We start from the raw sequence: 17691 nt of genomic DNA on the forward strand, positions 1-17691 counted from the left end.
CAACTGTGGCTCCTCCCATTTAAAGCGGCAATGTCCTGCCAAATCCCGACGATGCCTGCAATGTGGCAAACTTGGCCACTATGCTGCTTTATGCAGATCAGCTCAGCCTGCCAACTCTCGTCGCTCCAGCCAGCCTCACAGGAATGTCCGGGCCATTCAACCCACGGTCACCGAGCCCGATTCAGACCTGCTACCCGATATTGACACCGAGGACCCGAAGGCGCCTTTTCGAGTCAGTATCATTACAAAAAACAGGGTGTCCCCGAAGCAAAGAATCCAGCCTCTACCGGTATACAGCATCGATCCGAACGATGAGTGGTGTACCACCCTTACAGTCAACCGGTCCCAAATACGATTCCGCCTGGACACCAGTGCCTCCGCCAATCTCATTGCGCGGTCTGACCTCCAAAGCCTTGGTGTCAAACCAGCCATCCTGCCATCAGCCTGCCAGCTATTAGATTATAATAGCAATGCCATTGCTGCCAGTGGCTCATGCCAACTTAAAGTGGCGCACAGGTCACGCAAAACCATCCTTCCCTTTGAAATCGTGGGCTCCTTGAAAGCCTCCCTGCTTCGGGCCGCGGGCCGGGAGGAACTCGATCGCCTGGACCCATTCGGCCTCGGGGGGCACCTGGCTCGCCGATCCGGCCGGGTAGGACCCCCGCTGCGCCGATTCAGTCGCCTGAAATTCTGCATAGCGGTAGTCGTGTTTTCGTGCAGGACACTTCTTGTGTGTCAAGAAGCCCTCCGGCGAGCTCCGGATCTGTATTGATCCAAAAGACCTCAATAACAATATTATGAGGGAACATTACCCCATACCCAAACGGGAAGAGAGCACGAGTGAAATGGCCCAGGCGAAAATATTTACCAAACTGGATGCCTCTAAAGGCTTTTGGCAGATCCAACTGGATCCGTCCAGCCGAAAGCTGTGCACTTTCAACACCCCTTTCGGCAGGTTCTGCTATAACCAAATGCCATTTGGCATCATCTCGGCATCCGAGGTCTTTCATAGGATCATGGAGCAGATGATGGAAGGCATCGAAGGGGTGCGCGTCTACGTGGACGATGTCATCATCTGGTCCACCACACCACAGGAGCACATTTATCGTCTCCAACACGTCTTTGCACGCATACGTGAAAATGGCCTGCGCCTCAACCGCGCCAAGTGCTCTTTCGGCCAAACCGAGCTGAAGTTCCTGGGGGACCACATTTCCCGGTCAGGGATCCGTCCGGATGCAGACAAGGTGAGCGCCAGCACAGCCATGCCGCAGCCGGCAGACAAGAAAGCAGTACTACGCTTCCTAGGCATGGTCAACTTCCTGGGGAAGTCCATTCCCAACCTTGCCTCCCACACGACAGCTCTGCGCCACCTCATCAAAAAGTCCACGATGTTCCAGTGGCAGCACACACACCAGCAGGAATGGGAGGAGCTCAAACTCAAGCTCACCATTGCACCGGTACTGGCGTTTATCGACACGTCACGTGACACTAAAATCTCGACCGATGCCAGCCAGTCCGGCATTAGGGCAGTGCTCCTGCAGCGGGATGACACTGCGTCATGGACCCCGGTCGCCTATGCCTCGCGGGCCATGACCCCCACAGAGCAGCGCTACGCGCAGATCGAAAAGGAGTGCCTGGGCTTGCTAACCGGTTTAGACAAGTTCCATGATTATGTGTATGGTCTTCCCCGGTTCACTTTTGAAACTGACCACCGCCTCCTGGTCAGCATCATAAACAAGGACCTGAACAAGATGACCCCTCGCCTCCAGCGCATCCTACTTAAACTCAGGAGGTATGACTTCCAACTGGTCTACACCCCAGGGAAGGACCTTATCATTGCGGATGCCCTATCGAGAGCAGTGAGCATGCCGCCAGATTCGGAGGGGTTCGTATGTCAGGTCGAGGCGCAGGTGGCCTTCACATCGGCAAATCTGCCAGCTGACTACTCCAGTCTGGCCCGTATTCGCCGAGAAACTGCGGCCGACCCCCTTCTACAACGCACCACATGACGGGAGGGTGGCTCAAAGGAAGGGCAGTGCCCGCAGTTCTACAATGTCCGAGACGACTTGGCCGTCATTGATGGTGTCCTTCTGAAGCTGGACCGGATTGTGATTCCGCACAGCATGAACAATCTGGTTCTCAACCAACTACACGAAGGCCACCTCGGGGTCGAGAAGTTCAGAAGGAGGGGCCGAGAGGCGGTATACTGGCCGGGCATCAGTGATGATATTGCCAATATGGTGCTCAACTGCCCAACCTGCCAAAGGTTTCAATCGGCACAACCTCCTGAAACGCTTCTGCCCCATGAGCTGGTGACGTCCCCCTGGGCGAAGGTGGGTGTGGACCTCTTTCACGCGCTCGGCAGGGACTATGTCATCATCGTTGACTACTTCTCCAACTACCCAGAGGTCATACGCCTGCACGATTTGACGTTGTTCGCTGTCATAAGGTCCTGCAAAGACACCTTCGCTCGCCACGGCATTCTGATGACTGTCATGTCGGACAATGGGCCCTGTTTCGCCAGCCAGGAATGGTCATCGTTTGCTGCCTCGTATAGCTTCACACATGTGACGTCTAGCCCTCTGCGCCCCGAGTCCAACGGAAAGGCAGAGAAGGGCGTTCACATTGTCAAGCGGCTCCTCTGTAAGGCTGCTGCTGCCAGATCGGATTTCTACCTCGCCCTGCTGGCCTATCGCTCGGCCCCACTAGCCACTGGTCTCTCACCAGTCCAACTGTTGATGGGTTGCGCCCTCAGGACTACTGTGCCTTCCATTCTGGCGCCCACAATCGACCATGCTCCGGAACTGCAGCGCAGTCGCCAGAAGAGGTCATATGACACACGGGCAACTGAGCTTCCCGCCCTGGCCCCTAGAGACGAAGTCCGCATCCACCTACCAGAAGGTGGCTGGTCAGCACCTGCCGAAGTTCTCCGACCCTCGTTCCTGGTTCGCATGCCTGATGGATCCGTTCGTAGGTGCAATCGCCGGGCTCTTCGCCTGCTTCCACCCTCGCTACAAGACCTTACACCGACACCGTGCCCTCCTGTTGTTCCTGATTTCGACTTCGTGGAGCTGCCTGCCACCATGCCCCTTCCGTCGTCGCCCGTGGCCAGGCCCGTTCCTCAGCCGGTGGTTCCAGACTTACCCTTGAGGCGGTCAACCCGAATTCGTCGCCCACCTACTAGACTGGACTTATGAGACTGTTTATACATTGAACTCATGCAACCACTTTGTTAATATGTTTATTGTCTTATCGTTACAGGAATTCGTTTTATCGTTCAACATTTCTCCGCTCTTTGTTTATGGTACAACCTCGTTGTTCTGTCACACCCGACATCGCCCCTTGTATATAGTTAAGCCCCATGTACATGCTGTAAATATTGCGCACACACACATTTAGCTACACTCAGTACACATCTCTATTTATAAACATGTAGGCACATAATCCTGTAAAAAAGGGGGGATGTCATGATATTCAGGTGAACATTACAGCACATACATACACACATAATGATGGACAGATCAACGGACCAATCAACACACAAAACACGACAGCCAATCACGGACAAGAGCATACACAGTACAAAGCAGGGAACAAGACATTTCCTGGGCTCTCGAGCAGGAGAGGGCTCAGGACACAGACCTCATTGCCAGCCACTCAGAGGTTCACCATGTGCTGAATACCAGAGTTTAATATGTTAATATTTCATTGAAATAAAACTGCGTTGTACCATTCGCAACCGTGTTGGTTCGTCTGTGTATCAGAGTACCCAACACTTCAATTGTTCCAACAGGATGCCGTTTGGCATCATCTCTGCATCAGAAGTGTTCCATAGATTATGGAACAAATGATGGAAGGTATTGAAGGTGTTCGCGTCTATGTCGATGACATAATCATCTGGTCCACCACCCTGCACGAGCATGTTAGCCGCCTCCAGCGCGTATTCAGACGTATACATGAGCATGGCCTCCGCCTCAACAGGGCCAAATGCTCTTTTGGTCAGACAGAAATTAAGTTCCTCGGGGACCACATCTCCCAATTGGGCGTGCAGCCAGACGCGGACAAGGTAGCTGCCATCACAGCTATGAAAACACCAGAGGACAAGAAGGCGCTCCTCCGATTTCTGGGCATGGAAGATAAGAGACTTCCAATGGCTCCCCGCCCACGAGTGCGAATGGAGGGAACTCAAGGCAAAACTGACCACGGCCCCGGTCTTAGCCTTCTTTGATCCAGCAAAGGAGACCAAAATTTTGACCGATGCCAGTCAATCCGGCATTGGGGCAGTGCTCCTTCAACGTGATGAGGCCTCATCATGGGCCCCCGTTGTATATGCGTCGCGTGCAATGACCCCCACGGAGCAGCGCTACGCGCAGATAGAAAAGGAATGCCTGGGCCTTCTGACCGGTGTTGTTAAATTTCACGATTATGTCTACGGACTTCCTCAATTCACCGTCGAGACCGACCATCGCCCACTGGTCAATATAATACAGAAAGACTTGAACGACATGACGCCTCGCCTCCAGCGTATTCTTCTCAAGCTCCGGCGATACGACTTCCAGCTGGTAAACACCCCAGGCAAGGATCTCATCATTGCTGACGCTCTCTCCAGGGCAGTCAACACTCCATGTGACCCAGCGGAATTTGTCAGCCAGGTTGACGCCCATGTGGCATTCACGGCCTCCAATCTACCTGCCACGGATGAACGCCTTCTCCAAATTCGCCACGAGACGGCGGCTGACCCCTTGCTACAGCGTGTCATGCGCCACCTAACGGACTGTGACTCAAGGGCCAATGCCCTCAATTCTATAATGTCAGAGATGATCTGGCGGTAGTAGACGGGGTTCTTCTAAAACTGGACCGCATTGTCATCCCGCATAGCATGCGGCAGCTTGTCCTGGAACAACTACACGAGGGCCACCTTGGCGTGGAAAAGTGCCGCCGACGGGCCAGAGAGGCAGTTTACTGGCCCAGCATTAATGAGGACATAGCCAACAGGATGCTCAACTTCCCCACTTGTCAGCGCTTCCAGCCGGCCCAACCACGTGAGACCCTGCAGCCCCATGAGTTGATCACGTCACCATGGACCAAGGTGGGCATCGACCTGTTCCAAGCGCTGGGTAGAGACTATGTCCTGATCGTGGACTACTTTTCGAATTACCCAGAGGTGATACGGTTGCATGACCTCACCTCGTCAGCAGTCATTCGTGCATGTAAAGAAACCTTTGCGCGACATGGCATCGCGCTCACGGTGATGTCGGACAATGGCCCCTGCTTCGCCAGCCAAGAATGGTCCAACTTTGCCAGGCTGTACAATTTTGCCCATGTGACATCCAGTCCCCTGTACCCCCAATCCAACGGGAAAGCAGAGAAGCGAGTCCATATAGTCAAACGGCTCCTATGCAAGGCGGCCGATGCTGGGTCTGATTTCTACCTTGCCTTGCTGGCCTACCACTCCGCCCCACTGTCCATTGGCCTGTCGCCAGCCCAAATACTCATGAATCGCACCCTGAGGACGACGGTGCCGTCCATCCATGTCCCAGACCTCGACCACGTTCCGGTCCTTCGCCAGATGCAGCTGTCTCGTGCACAGCACAAGGTGGCTCATGACTCCCGTGCAGCTGATCTCCCTGCTCTGGCTCCAGATGACAACGTCCGCGTCCATCTTCCGGATGGTGGCTGGTCTGCAACCGCTGTTGGCCTTCGGCAGGTGGCCCCCCCCCCGCTCGTTCCTGGTTCGTCTACCAGATGGCTCTATTCTGCGCCGCAATCGTCGCGCCCTTCGTCTTGATCCAGGCTCGCCACGTGATCCTCCAGTGTCGCCTCGCCCTCCTGCTGACCCTGCCACGGACTATGTAGATCTCCCTGTCACTCTGCCTCCCCCTGACTTTGACGCAGTCCTGCCCGCTCCTGAACCGGCGGCTCTCGACCACCCTTAAGGTGGTCAACCAGAATTCGTCGCCCACCTCAGAGACTAAATTTATGAACTTTTCGAACTGATGGACTCTGAATTGTTTCATTGCTTTGTTTGATCGTTTCCCTGGTTTGTATATAGTGTTGATCTCGTTACTCTTGTTGCATACTGTTTCTCTGCACCAGGCACCTTCCCATGTAAATAGCTTAGTTCTCATGTACATAGTCCTGTAAATATGTCTTCGCACCCCATACGTAGTTAGGAACATTATCACCACACATTATTTATTGCCACAAACATACATTTTTTTAATAAAAGGGGGGATGTCATAATATTCACCAGTATATCATGGTGCAGACACGCACACTGATGGACACACAGCAAGACCAATCAACACACACACCGCAACCAATCACCAGTTAGAGCACACTCACTATAAAGACAGAGGGGATCAGTTTTCCCGCTCATTCGGGATGCAGCCTCTCAGAAGGACAGAGCTTACAGCTTGCAACACAGGTCTTCACCATGTGCTGAGTGCATAGACTGGTTAGGACAGGCATAAGTCTTTAGTTTAATCTAACATTGTGTTAACCCACAGTGAAAGTATGTTCAACAGTTTCTAGCTTAATAAAATAGTGTTGTACGATTACAAGTGTTGGTAGCCTGTCTATGTTACTGCTATGGTAAACGCAGTCTCCACAGATCCAGAGTACCCAACACATCACTGCCCAGGTGTAACCCGTCCAGTTTGTACAGGTCCCACCTCCCCCAGAACCGGTCCCAATGCCCCAGGAATCTGAAACCCTCTCCCTGACATGGACGTAAGGACTGAATAAGTGTTAATAGTGGCATATAGTGAGCAGAAGTGTTCATTGGAGAACAAAGGTCAGTGGAAGGAAAGCTGAAAAACAAGTGACAGCTGGCCCTGTGGGGGAAGGCGGGCTTATATTGGGGCAAAGCAAGAAAACTAAAGAAAACAGCTGTTGTGGCTGGAGACCCCGCTAGTTTTTCCAGCATTTTCTGCTTTGGTTTCAGGTTTCCAGCATCTTCAGCACTTTGCTATAATTTGGGAGGCGTGACTGCGGTTACAGGAGGAAGCGAGTCGTGGCGTGGTGATTGACAGGGGTTTGGACCAATCAGAGTGAGGATTGTAGCGGAGCCGTGTTTGACAGCAGAACAGTCCAATCATAATGAACCGTTGTGGGTACAATGATTGACAAGTGGCTTCACCAATCAAGAAGGAGGATGTTGGCGGGGTGTTTGACAAGCGAATCCTGGGGGTAGTGATTGACAGGAGGCTTGTCCAATAGAAACGAGGCTCTCCGTCAGGCGGCGATTGACAGGAGAATGGACCAATAAAAATGAAGCTATCCGTCAGGCGTTGATTGACAGGAGAATGGACCAATAGAAATAAGGATCTCCAGTGGACTTTGTTTGACAAGCAGCTGGTTCAATCGAAATTGGGGGTGCGGTAGCGAGGGGGCGGGATAGACTATGCCACATCGGGACGCTGAGTGCGGCTGTCGTGATGGGGCCGCCCAGGGTGACGGAGAGCGGACAGCCGGGGGAACTGCTGTTCGGGCCGTCCATGGGCCTGTGTGCCCAGACTGGGGCCCTGCACCGCCCCCTGCTGCTGGTTGCCCTGGTGACGGCTCTGGGCAGCGCGCTGCTGTGGGCGAGCCGGCGCCACCTGCTGTTGTGGCTGGAGAGGCAGGAGCCGAGGGTGGGCATTCTGCTCTTCACCTTGGCATTCACCCTCATCTCCTTCCCCTGGAGCTGGGGCTATACCCTGCTCAGCCTGGCACCTGGCTACCTGTATGGATTCCAGCGAGGGCTGGCGGTGGTGGTGTTGGGGGTGGCGGTGGGCACCCTGTTGGCGCACCTGGTCACCAAGCGCTGCCTGCTGGCATACATGACCGCCCTGGTGAGAGGGAATGCCCAACTCAGTGCCATCATCCGAGTGCTGGATGGGACCAGTGGGCTAAAGGTGGTCTTCCTGGCGAGGCTGACGCCCATCCCCTTTGGACTCCAGAACGCGGTCTTCTCCGTAAGTAGGCACTTGTGCCCTTTTGAATTCCTATCTCAAACTGCATCACGCCCCTCTCCCTCCACCCAACAATCCTTTGAGATTTTTGTTCTCCCTCCCCCCCCCCCCCCTCTCGCATTCTGGCCCCTTGGTCAACTCCATGATCCAACATTGGCAGCCGTGCCAAGGATCTCATCTCTGGAGATCTCCCCCCCCCCCCCCCAAAGCCTCTCACCTCCCATTAAGATGCTCCTTAAAATCTCTTTGACCACCTGTCCTAATATCTCTATGCGGTTCAGTGTCTACATATTATTCGTTGTTGGAAAAGTGGTAACTGCTTGAGAATAAGAGGGCTGGTTTAGCACAGTGGGCTAAATAGCTGGCTTGCAATGCAGAACAATGCCAGCAGTGCGGGTTCAATTCTCGTACCCGCCTCCCCGAACAGGCGGCGGAATGTGGCGCCTAGGGGCTTTTCACAGTAACTTCATTGAAGCCTACTTGTGACAATAAGCGATTATTATAAGAGAGTAACCTCAATATGTGATGCAATGGAATTCAATGGACTGAAGAAAAAGGACCAAGAATGGCCTGTTTGGCCTCTTTAGCCAGCTCCGCCATTCAGTAAGATTATAGATTATCTGAGTTGTGGCCCTAACTTCATTTTCCTACCTACCCCCCACCCATTACCCTTCACCCTCAACTCCCTTCGATCAATCTGTCTAAATCCAGCCTCCACTGCTCTCTGGAGGAGAGAATACCAAAGATTTCATAATAATCTTTATTAGTGTCACAAGTAGGCGTACATTAACACTGCAATGAAGTTACTGTGAAAATTCATGACCCTTTCAATAATTCTGAAACTGTGCTCCCTAATTCAAGAGGGGAAACATCTCCTCAGAATCCACCCTGTTGGGCCCACTCAATAAGATCACCTCTCATTCTTTTTAAACTCTGATGATTATAGGCCCAACCTGCTCAATCCTTCCTAATATCAGGAATCAACTTCTCTGATTTACCTTCAAATCCCTCCTTAAGCACGGAGAGCAGATCTGCGCATAGTACTTTAGGTGTGGTCTCACCAATGCCCTGTACAGTGGAAACTAAACTTCCCTTACTTTTATATGCAATAAAGGCGAAGATTCCATTTGGCTTCCGAATTACTTTTTGTACCTGAATGCTAACATATTTGTGGCTAGCTTAGGAGGACATTCCCATCCCTCAACATTCTGCAGTTTCTCTCCATATCAAAACTATTTTGTTCTTCGATTTTCCTACCAAGGTGTGCTTCATGTCCAGTGGTTCAGGACCATTTCTCCATTAGAAGTCAGATCTCTTCATTCATTCCACTGATTTAGATGTCCTATAATTGAGTTGTTATGGTCAGAGCGTCCACGGCTTGAACCCTCACCTGTACTGAGTTAGTTGATCAATTCCGACCTTGGGTGACTGTGTGGAGTTTGCACATTCTCCCAGTGCCTGCACGGGTTTCCTCCAGGTGCTCCGGTTGCTTCCCACATGTGCAGGTTAGGTGGATTGGCTATACTAAATTGCTCCTTAGTATTCAGGGATGTCTGGGTTAGGTGGAGTTTGCAGCTGCAGGGATAGAGCGGAAGCCTGGTTAGGGTGCTCTTTCAGAGGGTCGGTGCAGACTCGATGGGCTGAATGGCTTCCTTCTGCACTATGTTGATTCTATGATTCTTCATGATCTCAGGAGAGCAGCAGTCTACATTTTGCCTCAACCAGGATGGGGAGGAGGGTAAAAGCAGCAAGCATAGCAACCACTGCTGTTCAGTGACCTGGTGCCCTCTGCACCTGGTTGGGAAATGGCAAGTGTGCAGGTCAGGGGAGGACAGGAATAAGTTTAGCTGTGATATCCACCCCCCCTTGGTTGAATTGTTCGGTATTCACAGAAGAGCAATGACCACTTGCCTGATGTAACAGTGCAGAACAGGCACTCGTGTTGCTGTACCATATTCACCAAAGAGAAATGGGGAGATATCCAGAACAGAATAACCCCAAAACTTTAACCAAAAGAGAAAATGCTGGAAAATCTCAGCATGTCTGGCAGAATCTGTAAGGAGAGAAGAGCTAACGTTTCGAGTCCAGATGACCCTTTGTCAAAGCTAAAAGAAATAGAAAGTGGGAGATATTTATACTGTAGGGTAAGGGAATGAAAGATGAGTCACAGCCACAGAAACCAAGGGAAAAGAGTGCTAATGACAGTCCCCAGAGAGAATAAAAGGTGTGAAAGGCCAAGCAGCAGAGAAACTAAAATCAGAGGGTAAGCTGTGACAGATGTAGATGTGGGGGGAATGGGGACATGGGTGGGAGAGAGGTAAAATGAGAAAACGGTTTCAGATTCCAGCATCCGCAGTAATTTGCTTTTAACCTCAAAACTTTATCAGTTACTGACAGGCATCCACTTTAAGCTCAAAGTGAGGGAGTACTGTATTGCCAGTAGTGCTATTTTGCAACAGAGGTATTAAACTGCCTCTTCATTTCACATTGTTTCTTCAAGAAAAGTAGGGAAACCTCCTTGGTGTCTGGGACACGATCCACCCCTTAATTAACACACCAAAACAGATGATTGGTCCTATCTATGTAATTATTACCCACGTCGACCACAACCACTGGATCTTTCCCCTCCTCTGCCAGGTTCATCTCCAGCCTGGAGGTGATGTCCTTAAGCCATGAACCTGACAGGCAACACAAACCTCAGGAATCATGCTCTCAGCTGCAGAGAACAGTATCTATTCCCCCCAACTGTATTGTCCTATACTATAACTGCATCTCTTTCCACCCCCCTTGTGCCTGACCACAGACCAAATCAGAGGTACCTGATTTGATTTGATTTTGTCACATGTACTAAAGTACAGTGCAAAGTATTTTTCCGTGACCAATGGAACGTACACAGTACATACAGAGTAGACAAAAAGAATAATCACCAGAGTACATTGACAAATGGTACATCGACAAACAGTGATTGGTTACACAGATGATTTGGATGTGGGGACCAAGTGCAATGTGTACAAGTTTGCAGACAACACTAAGATGAGTGGTAAAGCAAAAAGACGAGACTGGTCCTAAAGGACGAGTGCTAAATTGGGGGAAGGCCAACTATACCAAAATTCGGCAGGAGCTGGGGAATGTGGATTGGGAGCAGCTGTTTGAAGGTAAATCGACATTTGATATGTGGGAGGCTTTTAAAGAGAGGTTGATTAGAGTGCAGGACAGACATGACCCTGTGAAAATGAGGGATAGAAATGGCAAGATTAGGGAACCATGGATGATAGGTGAAACTGTGAGACTAGCTAAGAGGAAAAATGAAGCATACATAAGGTCTAGGCGACTGAAGACAGACAAAGCTTTGGAAGAATATCGGGAATGTAGGACCAATCTGAAACGAGGAATCAGAGGGCTAAAAGGGGTCATGAAATATCTTTAGCAAACAGGATTAAGGAAAATCCCAAAGCTTTTTATTCATTTCTAAGGAACAAAAGAGTAACTAGAGAAAGGGTTGGCCCACTCAAGGACCAAGGAGGAAAGTTATGCGTGGAGCCAGAGAAAATGCGTGAGATTCTTAACGAGTACTTTGCATCGGTATTCACTGAGGAGAGGGACATGACGGATGTTGAGGTTAGGGATAGATGTTTGATTACTCTAGGTCAAGTCGGCATAAGGAGGGAGGATGTGTTGGGTATTCTAAAAGGCATTAAGGTGGATAAGTCCCCAGGTCCGGATGGGATCTATCACAGGTTACTGAGGGAAGTGAGAGAGGAAATAGCTGGGGCCTTAACAGGTAACTTTGCAGCATCCTTGAACACGGGTGAGGTACCGGAGGACTGGAGAATTGCTAATGTTGTCCCCTTGTTTAAGAAGGGTAGCAGGGATAATTCCGATAATTATAGACCGGTGAGCCTGTCATCAGTGGTAGGGAAGCTGCTGGAGAAGATACTGAGGGATAGGATCTATTCCCATTTGGAAGAAAATGGGCTTATCAGTGATAGGCAACATGGTTTTGTGCAGGGAAGGTCATGTCTCACCAACTGATTAGAATTCTTTCAGGAAGTGACAAAGTTGATTGATGAGGGAAGAGCTGTAGATGTCATATACATGGACTTCAGTAAGGCATTTGATCAGGTTTCCCATGATAGGCTGATGGAGAAAGTGAAGTCTCATGGGGTCCAGGGTGTACTAGCTAGATGGATAAAGAACTGGCTGGGCAACAGGAGACAGAGAGTAGTAGTGGAAGGGAGTTTCTCAAAATGGAGAACTGTGACCAGTGGTGTTCCACAGGGATCCGTGCTGGGACCACTGTTGTTTGTGATATACATAAATGATCTGGAGGAAGGTATAGGTGGTCTGATTAGCAAGTTTGCAGATGACACTAAGATTGGTGGAATAGCAGATAGCGAGGGGGACTGTCAGAGAACACAGCAGAATATAGATAGATTGAAGAGTTGGGCGGAGAAATGGCAGATGGAGTTCAATCCGGGCAAATGCGAGATGATGCATTTTGGAAGATCCAATTCAAGAGCGAACTATACGGTAAATGAAAAAGCCCTGGGGAAAATTGATGTACAGAGAGATCAGGGTGTTCAGGTCCATTGTACCCTGAAGGTGGCTGCGCAGGTCGATAGAGTGGTCAAGAAGGCATACGGCATGCTTTCCTTCATCGGAAGGAGTATTGAGTACAAGAGTTGGCAGGTCATGTTACAGTTGTATAAGACTTTGGTTCGGCCACATTTGGAATACTGCGTGCAGTTCTGGTCGCCACATTACCAGAAGGATGTGGATGCTTTGGAGAAGGTGCAGAGGAGGTTCACCAGGATGTTGCCTGGTATGGAGGGCGCTAGCTATGAAGAGAGGTTGAGTAGATTAGGATTATTTTCATTAGAAAGACGGCGGTTGAGGGGGGACCTCATTGAGGTCTACAAAATCATGAGAGGTACAGACAGGGTGGATAGCAAGAAGCTTTTTCCCAGAGTGGGGCACTCAATTACTAGGGATCACGAGTTCAAGGTGAGAGGGGAAAAGTTTAAGGGAGATATGCATGGAAGGTTCTTTACGCAGAGGGTGGTGGGTGCCTGGAACGCATTGCCGGCGGATGTGGTAGAGGCAGGCATGATAACGTCATTTAAGATGTATCTAGACAGACACATGAATGGGCAGGGAGCAGAGGGTTACAGATCCTTAGAAAATAGGCAACAGTTTTAGATAGAGGATCTGGATCGGCACAGGCTTGGAGGGCCGAAGGGCCTGTTCCTGTGCTGTAATTTTTCTTTTTCTTTGTTCTTTGATACTGGAAGTCTACAGAGGGATTTGGATAGTTTAAGTGAATGGGCTCGGGTCTGGCAGATGGAATACAATGTTGATAAATGTGAGGTTATCCATTTTGGTAGGAATAACAGCAAAAGGGTCCCGGTGTAGAGGGACCTGGATGTCCTAGTGCATGAGGCGCAAAAAGTTGGTTCACAGGTACAACAGGTGATTAAGAAGGCGAATGGAATTTTTTCCTTCATTGCTAGAGGGATGGAGTTTAAGACTAGGGAGGTTATGCTGCAGCTGTATAAGGTGTTAGTGAGGCCACACCTGGAGTATTGTGTTCAGTTTTGGTCTCCTTATCTGAGAAAGGACGTACTGGCGCTGGAGGGTGTGCAGAGGAGATTCACTAGGTTAATCCCTGAGTTGGGGGGGTGGATTATGAGGAGAGATTGAGTGACTGGGACTGTACTCGTTAGAATTTAGAAGGATGTGGGGGGGGGGGAACTTACAGAAACATATAAAATTATGAAGGGAATAGATAGGATAGATGCGGGGAGGTTTTTTCCAATGGCGGATGAAAGCAGAACTAGGGGGGCATAGCCTCAAAATAAGGGGAAGTAGATTTAGGCCTGAGCTTAGGAGGAACTTCTTCACCCAAAGGGTTGTGAATCTATGGAATTCTCTGCCCAGTGAAGCAGTTGTGGCTCCTTTATTAAATGTTTTCAAGATAAAGATAGGTAGTTTTTTGAAGAATAGAGGAATAAAGGATTATGGTGTTCGGGTGGGAAAGTGGAGCTGAGTCCACAAAAGATCAGCCATGATCTCATTGAATGGCGGAGCAGGTTCGAAGTGCCAGATGGCCTACTCCTGCTCCTAGTTCTTATGTTATGTTACAGTGCGGAACAAGGGGCCAAATAAAACAAATACATGAGCAAGAGCAGCATAGGGCGTCGTGAATAGTGTTCTTACAGGTAACAGATCAGTCCGAGGAAGAGTCTTTAAGGAGTCTTGTAGCTGTGGGGAAGAAGCTATTCCTGCGTCTGGATGTGCAGGTTTTCAGACTTCTGTACCTTCTGCCTGATGGAAGGGTCATGCCTGGGTGTGAGGAGTCTCTGATAATACTGTCTGGCTTCCTGAGGCAGCGGGAGGTGTATACAGAATCAGTGTGAGAGTGGCAAGCTTGTGTGATGCATTGGGCTGAGTTCGCTACACTCTGCAGTTTCTTGCAATTTTGGGCTGAGCAGTTGCCTTACCAACCTGTGATGCAGCCGAGTAGGATGCTTTCTATGGCACATCTGTAGAAATCTGTAGAACTTATTCAAAGCAGTGTTACTACCACCTGGAACAGAGTGCACAAGTAACCTTCCCCTTCCCTGCTGCATCGCAGTGTCTGAAGCTTAGACTCCCACTCCTCAACACTGAGCCTAAGTTGAACTGCAGACACTTACCACAGATGTGGTCGTTGTGGATCATACTGGTGTCCACCAACTCCCACATACTACAGCTTCAACACATAATAATAATAATCTTTATTGTCACAAGTAGGCTTACATTGCAATGAAGTTACTGTGAAAAGCCCCTATTCGCCACATTCCGTCGCCTGTTCAGGTACACAGAGGGATAATTCAGAATGGCGAAATTACCTCACAGCACATCTTTCGGGACTAGTGGGAGGAAACCAGAGCACCCGGAGGAAACTCAGGCAGAGTCCACACAGAGAGTGACCCAGCCAGGAATTGAACCTGGGACCATGGTGCTGTGAAGCCACAGTGCCAACCACTGTGTTGCCCACCTGTTTTCTTCTGATATATTAACTATGATGTGGAGATACCGGCGTTGGACTGGGGTGAGCACAGTAAGAAGTCTTACAACACCAGGTTAAAGTCCAACAGGTTTGTTTCGAATCACTAGCTTTCGGAGCACAGCTCCTACCTCAGGTGAATGAAGAAGTGGGTTCCAGAAACATATATATAGACAGAGTCAAAGATGCAAGGCAATACTTTGAATGTTGCATCTTTGACTTTGTCTATATATGTGATCCTGGAACCCACTTCTTCATTCACCTGAGGAAAGAGCTGTGCTCCGAAAGCTAGAGATTCAAAACAAACCTGTTGGACTTTAACCTGGTGTTGTAAGACTTCTTACTGATATATTAACTAGTTTAACTAGTCAAGCTATCAATTTAACGCAATGCTTTTATCTCCCCAGTATCAGCTCAAACTGCTGCCCATTTAAAGAAAAAAATTGTTAAAACTCACTAATAATCACCTACCTGCTTACCTAATTAATGCCTTTGACCATTGACCAGCTACTGCAGGCTGAAGAAAAGGTATAAAAAGCAGCAGCTCCTGCCTTCTCTGCACCAAATCCCCAACTGACCAAATTCCTATATTAGCACTTGTCCCTCATTATGCTCAGGCCTCATCACCTTCACTATGCAGTCACAAAACCTGATTTCTTCTTTAGAGGGCGAGTGACTTGCAGCCAAATTGCAACTGCCAAGAAAGTCTTCAAGTTATTAACATCTGTTCAGGCAATACACTTCAGTTGATTAGCAGATAACTGCCACTGCCAGGCAGTTTCTGATACCAGCTTTCAGTTTTAAAGTTCGAAGTCAGGCTGTTCATTTAAATTATAGTTTAGAAAAACGTAGCAGAGATATCCAGCCTGCAAGAAATTCCCAAGTAAGCAGTTGTTCCTCTTTGCACTCAGTCCTTGTTCCGTGCATTCTGTTCCCACTCTGCAGTCAAAAAAACTTTTATATAGGCCTGGTTACTCACATCCAAGTTGCAACTGCAATTAGATGTATTTTATACAGTTTAGTAACCCTTTACGACAAAATGCTAATGTTAAATCCTTTGCCCATTTTATGCCTCGAGATCATTTGTAGATATATATTAATGTTTTGTTTCCAGCATGTATCCGTCAGACTAACAGTAATAACAATTCAAAGCAGTTGAAGTAGCAAATTAAGAAATTTTCAGCTGGTTTCGCATGACATGGAGCCAGAACTGTAAAACCCACAGCAACAGCAATTAATCTTCAAAATTTTTAACAATTTGACTTTTAAATGGATGGCCTTTCAGGCATGGTAAAATATTGTGTTCTAAGTCAGGTGGTAAATTAGTGGGCCCATTCTGCGATCAAAAGACAAGTTGAACAGTATTATAAAATTACACACGGTATTTTCTGACATGTTTTGGCAGATAGACCAGTAGAGAAAGGAGAATGTGACATCCTCCCAGGATTGAATTCAACCTGAGAAACATTTTTAAATCGGGCCTTTCAGAACCTGAGGATGCCCCGAAGCATTTCACCATCAATTAAGTGCTTTTGAAATGTAGTCACTGCTGTAATGTAGGAAACATGGCAGCCAATTAGCACACTGCAGGGTTTCACAGCTGGAAATGAGATAATGACCAGCTAATCTGTTTTAGCGATGTTGCCTGAGGGCTAAATATTGGCCAGAACAGCAGGGAGACCTGGCCTTCTTCACAATCATGCCATAGTATCTTTTACATGGAGGCAATGGGGCCTGTAATTAACATCTCACCGGATAGACTACCCCTATCTGATGTGCTGCTGAGCCACAAAAGGAACCAAAGACGATGTGGAGTGGTATAGTCTGGGTACCTGGTCAGTACCAGAATACTACTAGGAACTGGGAATGGGCACGCATGTGTCTGCGTGTGTGTCTCTGCATGTATGTGTCTCTGCCCCAATGTGTGCGTGTGTCTGCCTCGTGGGTCTCTGCGTGTGTGTGTCTGCCTCTGCGTGTGTGTCTCTACATGCATGTGAGTCTGCACGTGTGTGTCTCTGCGTCTGTGCGTGTCTGCATGTGTGTGTGTCTGCGTGTGTCTCTGCCTGTGTGTGTGCCTGCGTGTGTGTCTCTGCCTGCATGTGTGTCTCTGCCTGCGTGTGTGTCTCTGCGTGCGTATGTGACTGCATGCATGCATGTGTGTGTCTCTTACTGTCTGCGTGTGTCTGTTTATGTGTGTGTGCGTGTATCTGCGTGTGTGTATAGTTTCATACCAGGAGAAACATCCAGGGGGACTCTTTCTCAGTGCACATTCCTGAAAATATACACTATTCTACTACTTGTTCCTCAATGTTTATCAGTTTGAATGCAGTTATCACTTTGGCCTGTGAGATAGAAAGACATGACTTCAATACCTACAACACTTGAGGACATAATCTATGTCAACATTTCACTCCTGCACTGAGAGAATGTTGCTCTGTCTATCAAGATAGCGTAAATGCCAACTGACTGTTTCGGAGTAAGTACAATAACCCACGGCATTATGGAAAGAACTCTGCTGGCCAATGTTCTTCTGTCAACCAAATGAGTATTCAATCATTTGCTGAATTGTGGTGCTGTTATTTAGTACCTAACTCCGTGTTGTACCAGTGCGAGAAGTGTTTGATGGGGGACAGTGTAGAGGGAGTTTTATTCTGTATCTAACCCCGAGCTGTACCATCCTGGGATTGT

General features: G+C 49.0%; 1 protein-coding gene across 2 annotated transcripts in view; it reads left to right on the top strand.

Annotated features, from left to right (window-relative positions):
• The first annotated feature begins 7402 nt into the window (after nt 1-7402).
• LOC140430881 (transmembrane protein 64-like) overlaps nt 7403-17691 on the top strand; it is a 76442-nt gene continuing 66153 nt past the window's right edge. For both annotated transcript variants that reach the window (XR_011949575.1, XM_072518657.1), the window contains exon 1: nt 7403-7958. Coding sequence is in view for 1 of the 2 variants with exons in the window: in XM_072518657.1 (XP_072374758.1) it covers nt 7440-7958 (519 nt within the window). In the remaining variant the exon portion in view is untranslated. The remainder of the gene's footprint in view (nt 7959-17691) is intronic.

This window comes from Scyliorhinus torazame, chromosome 10 (genome assembly GCF_047496885.1).
Source record: "Scyliorhinus torazame isolate Kashiwa2021f chromosome 10, sScyTor2.1, whole genome shotgun sequence".
Lineage (NCBI taxonomy): Eukaryota > Metazoa > Chordata > Chondrichthyes > Carcharhiniformes > Scyliorhinidae > Scyliorhinus > Scyliorhinus torazame.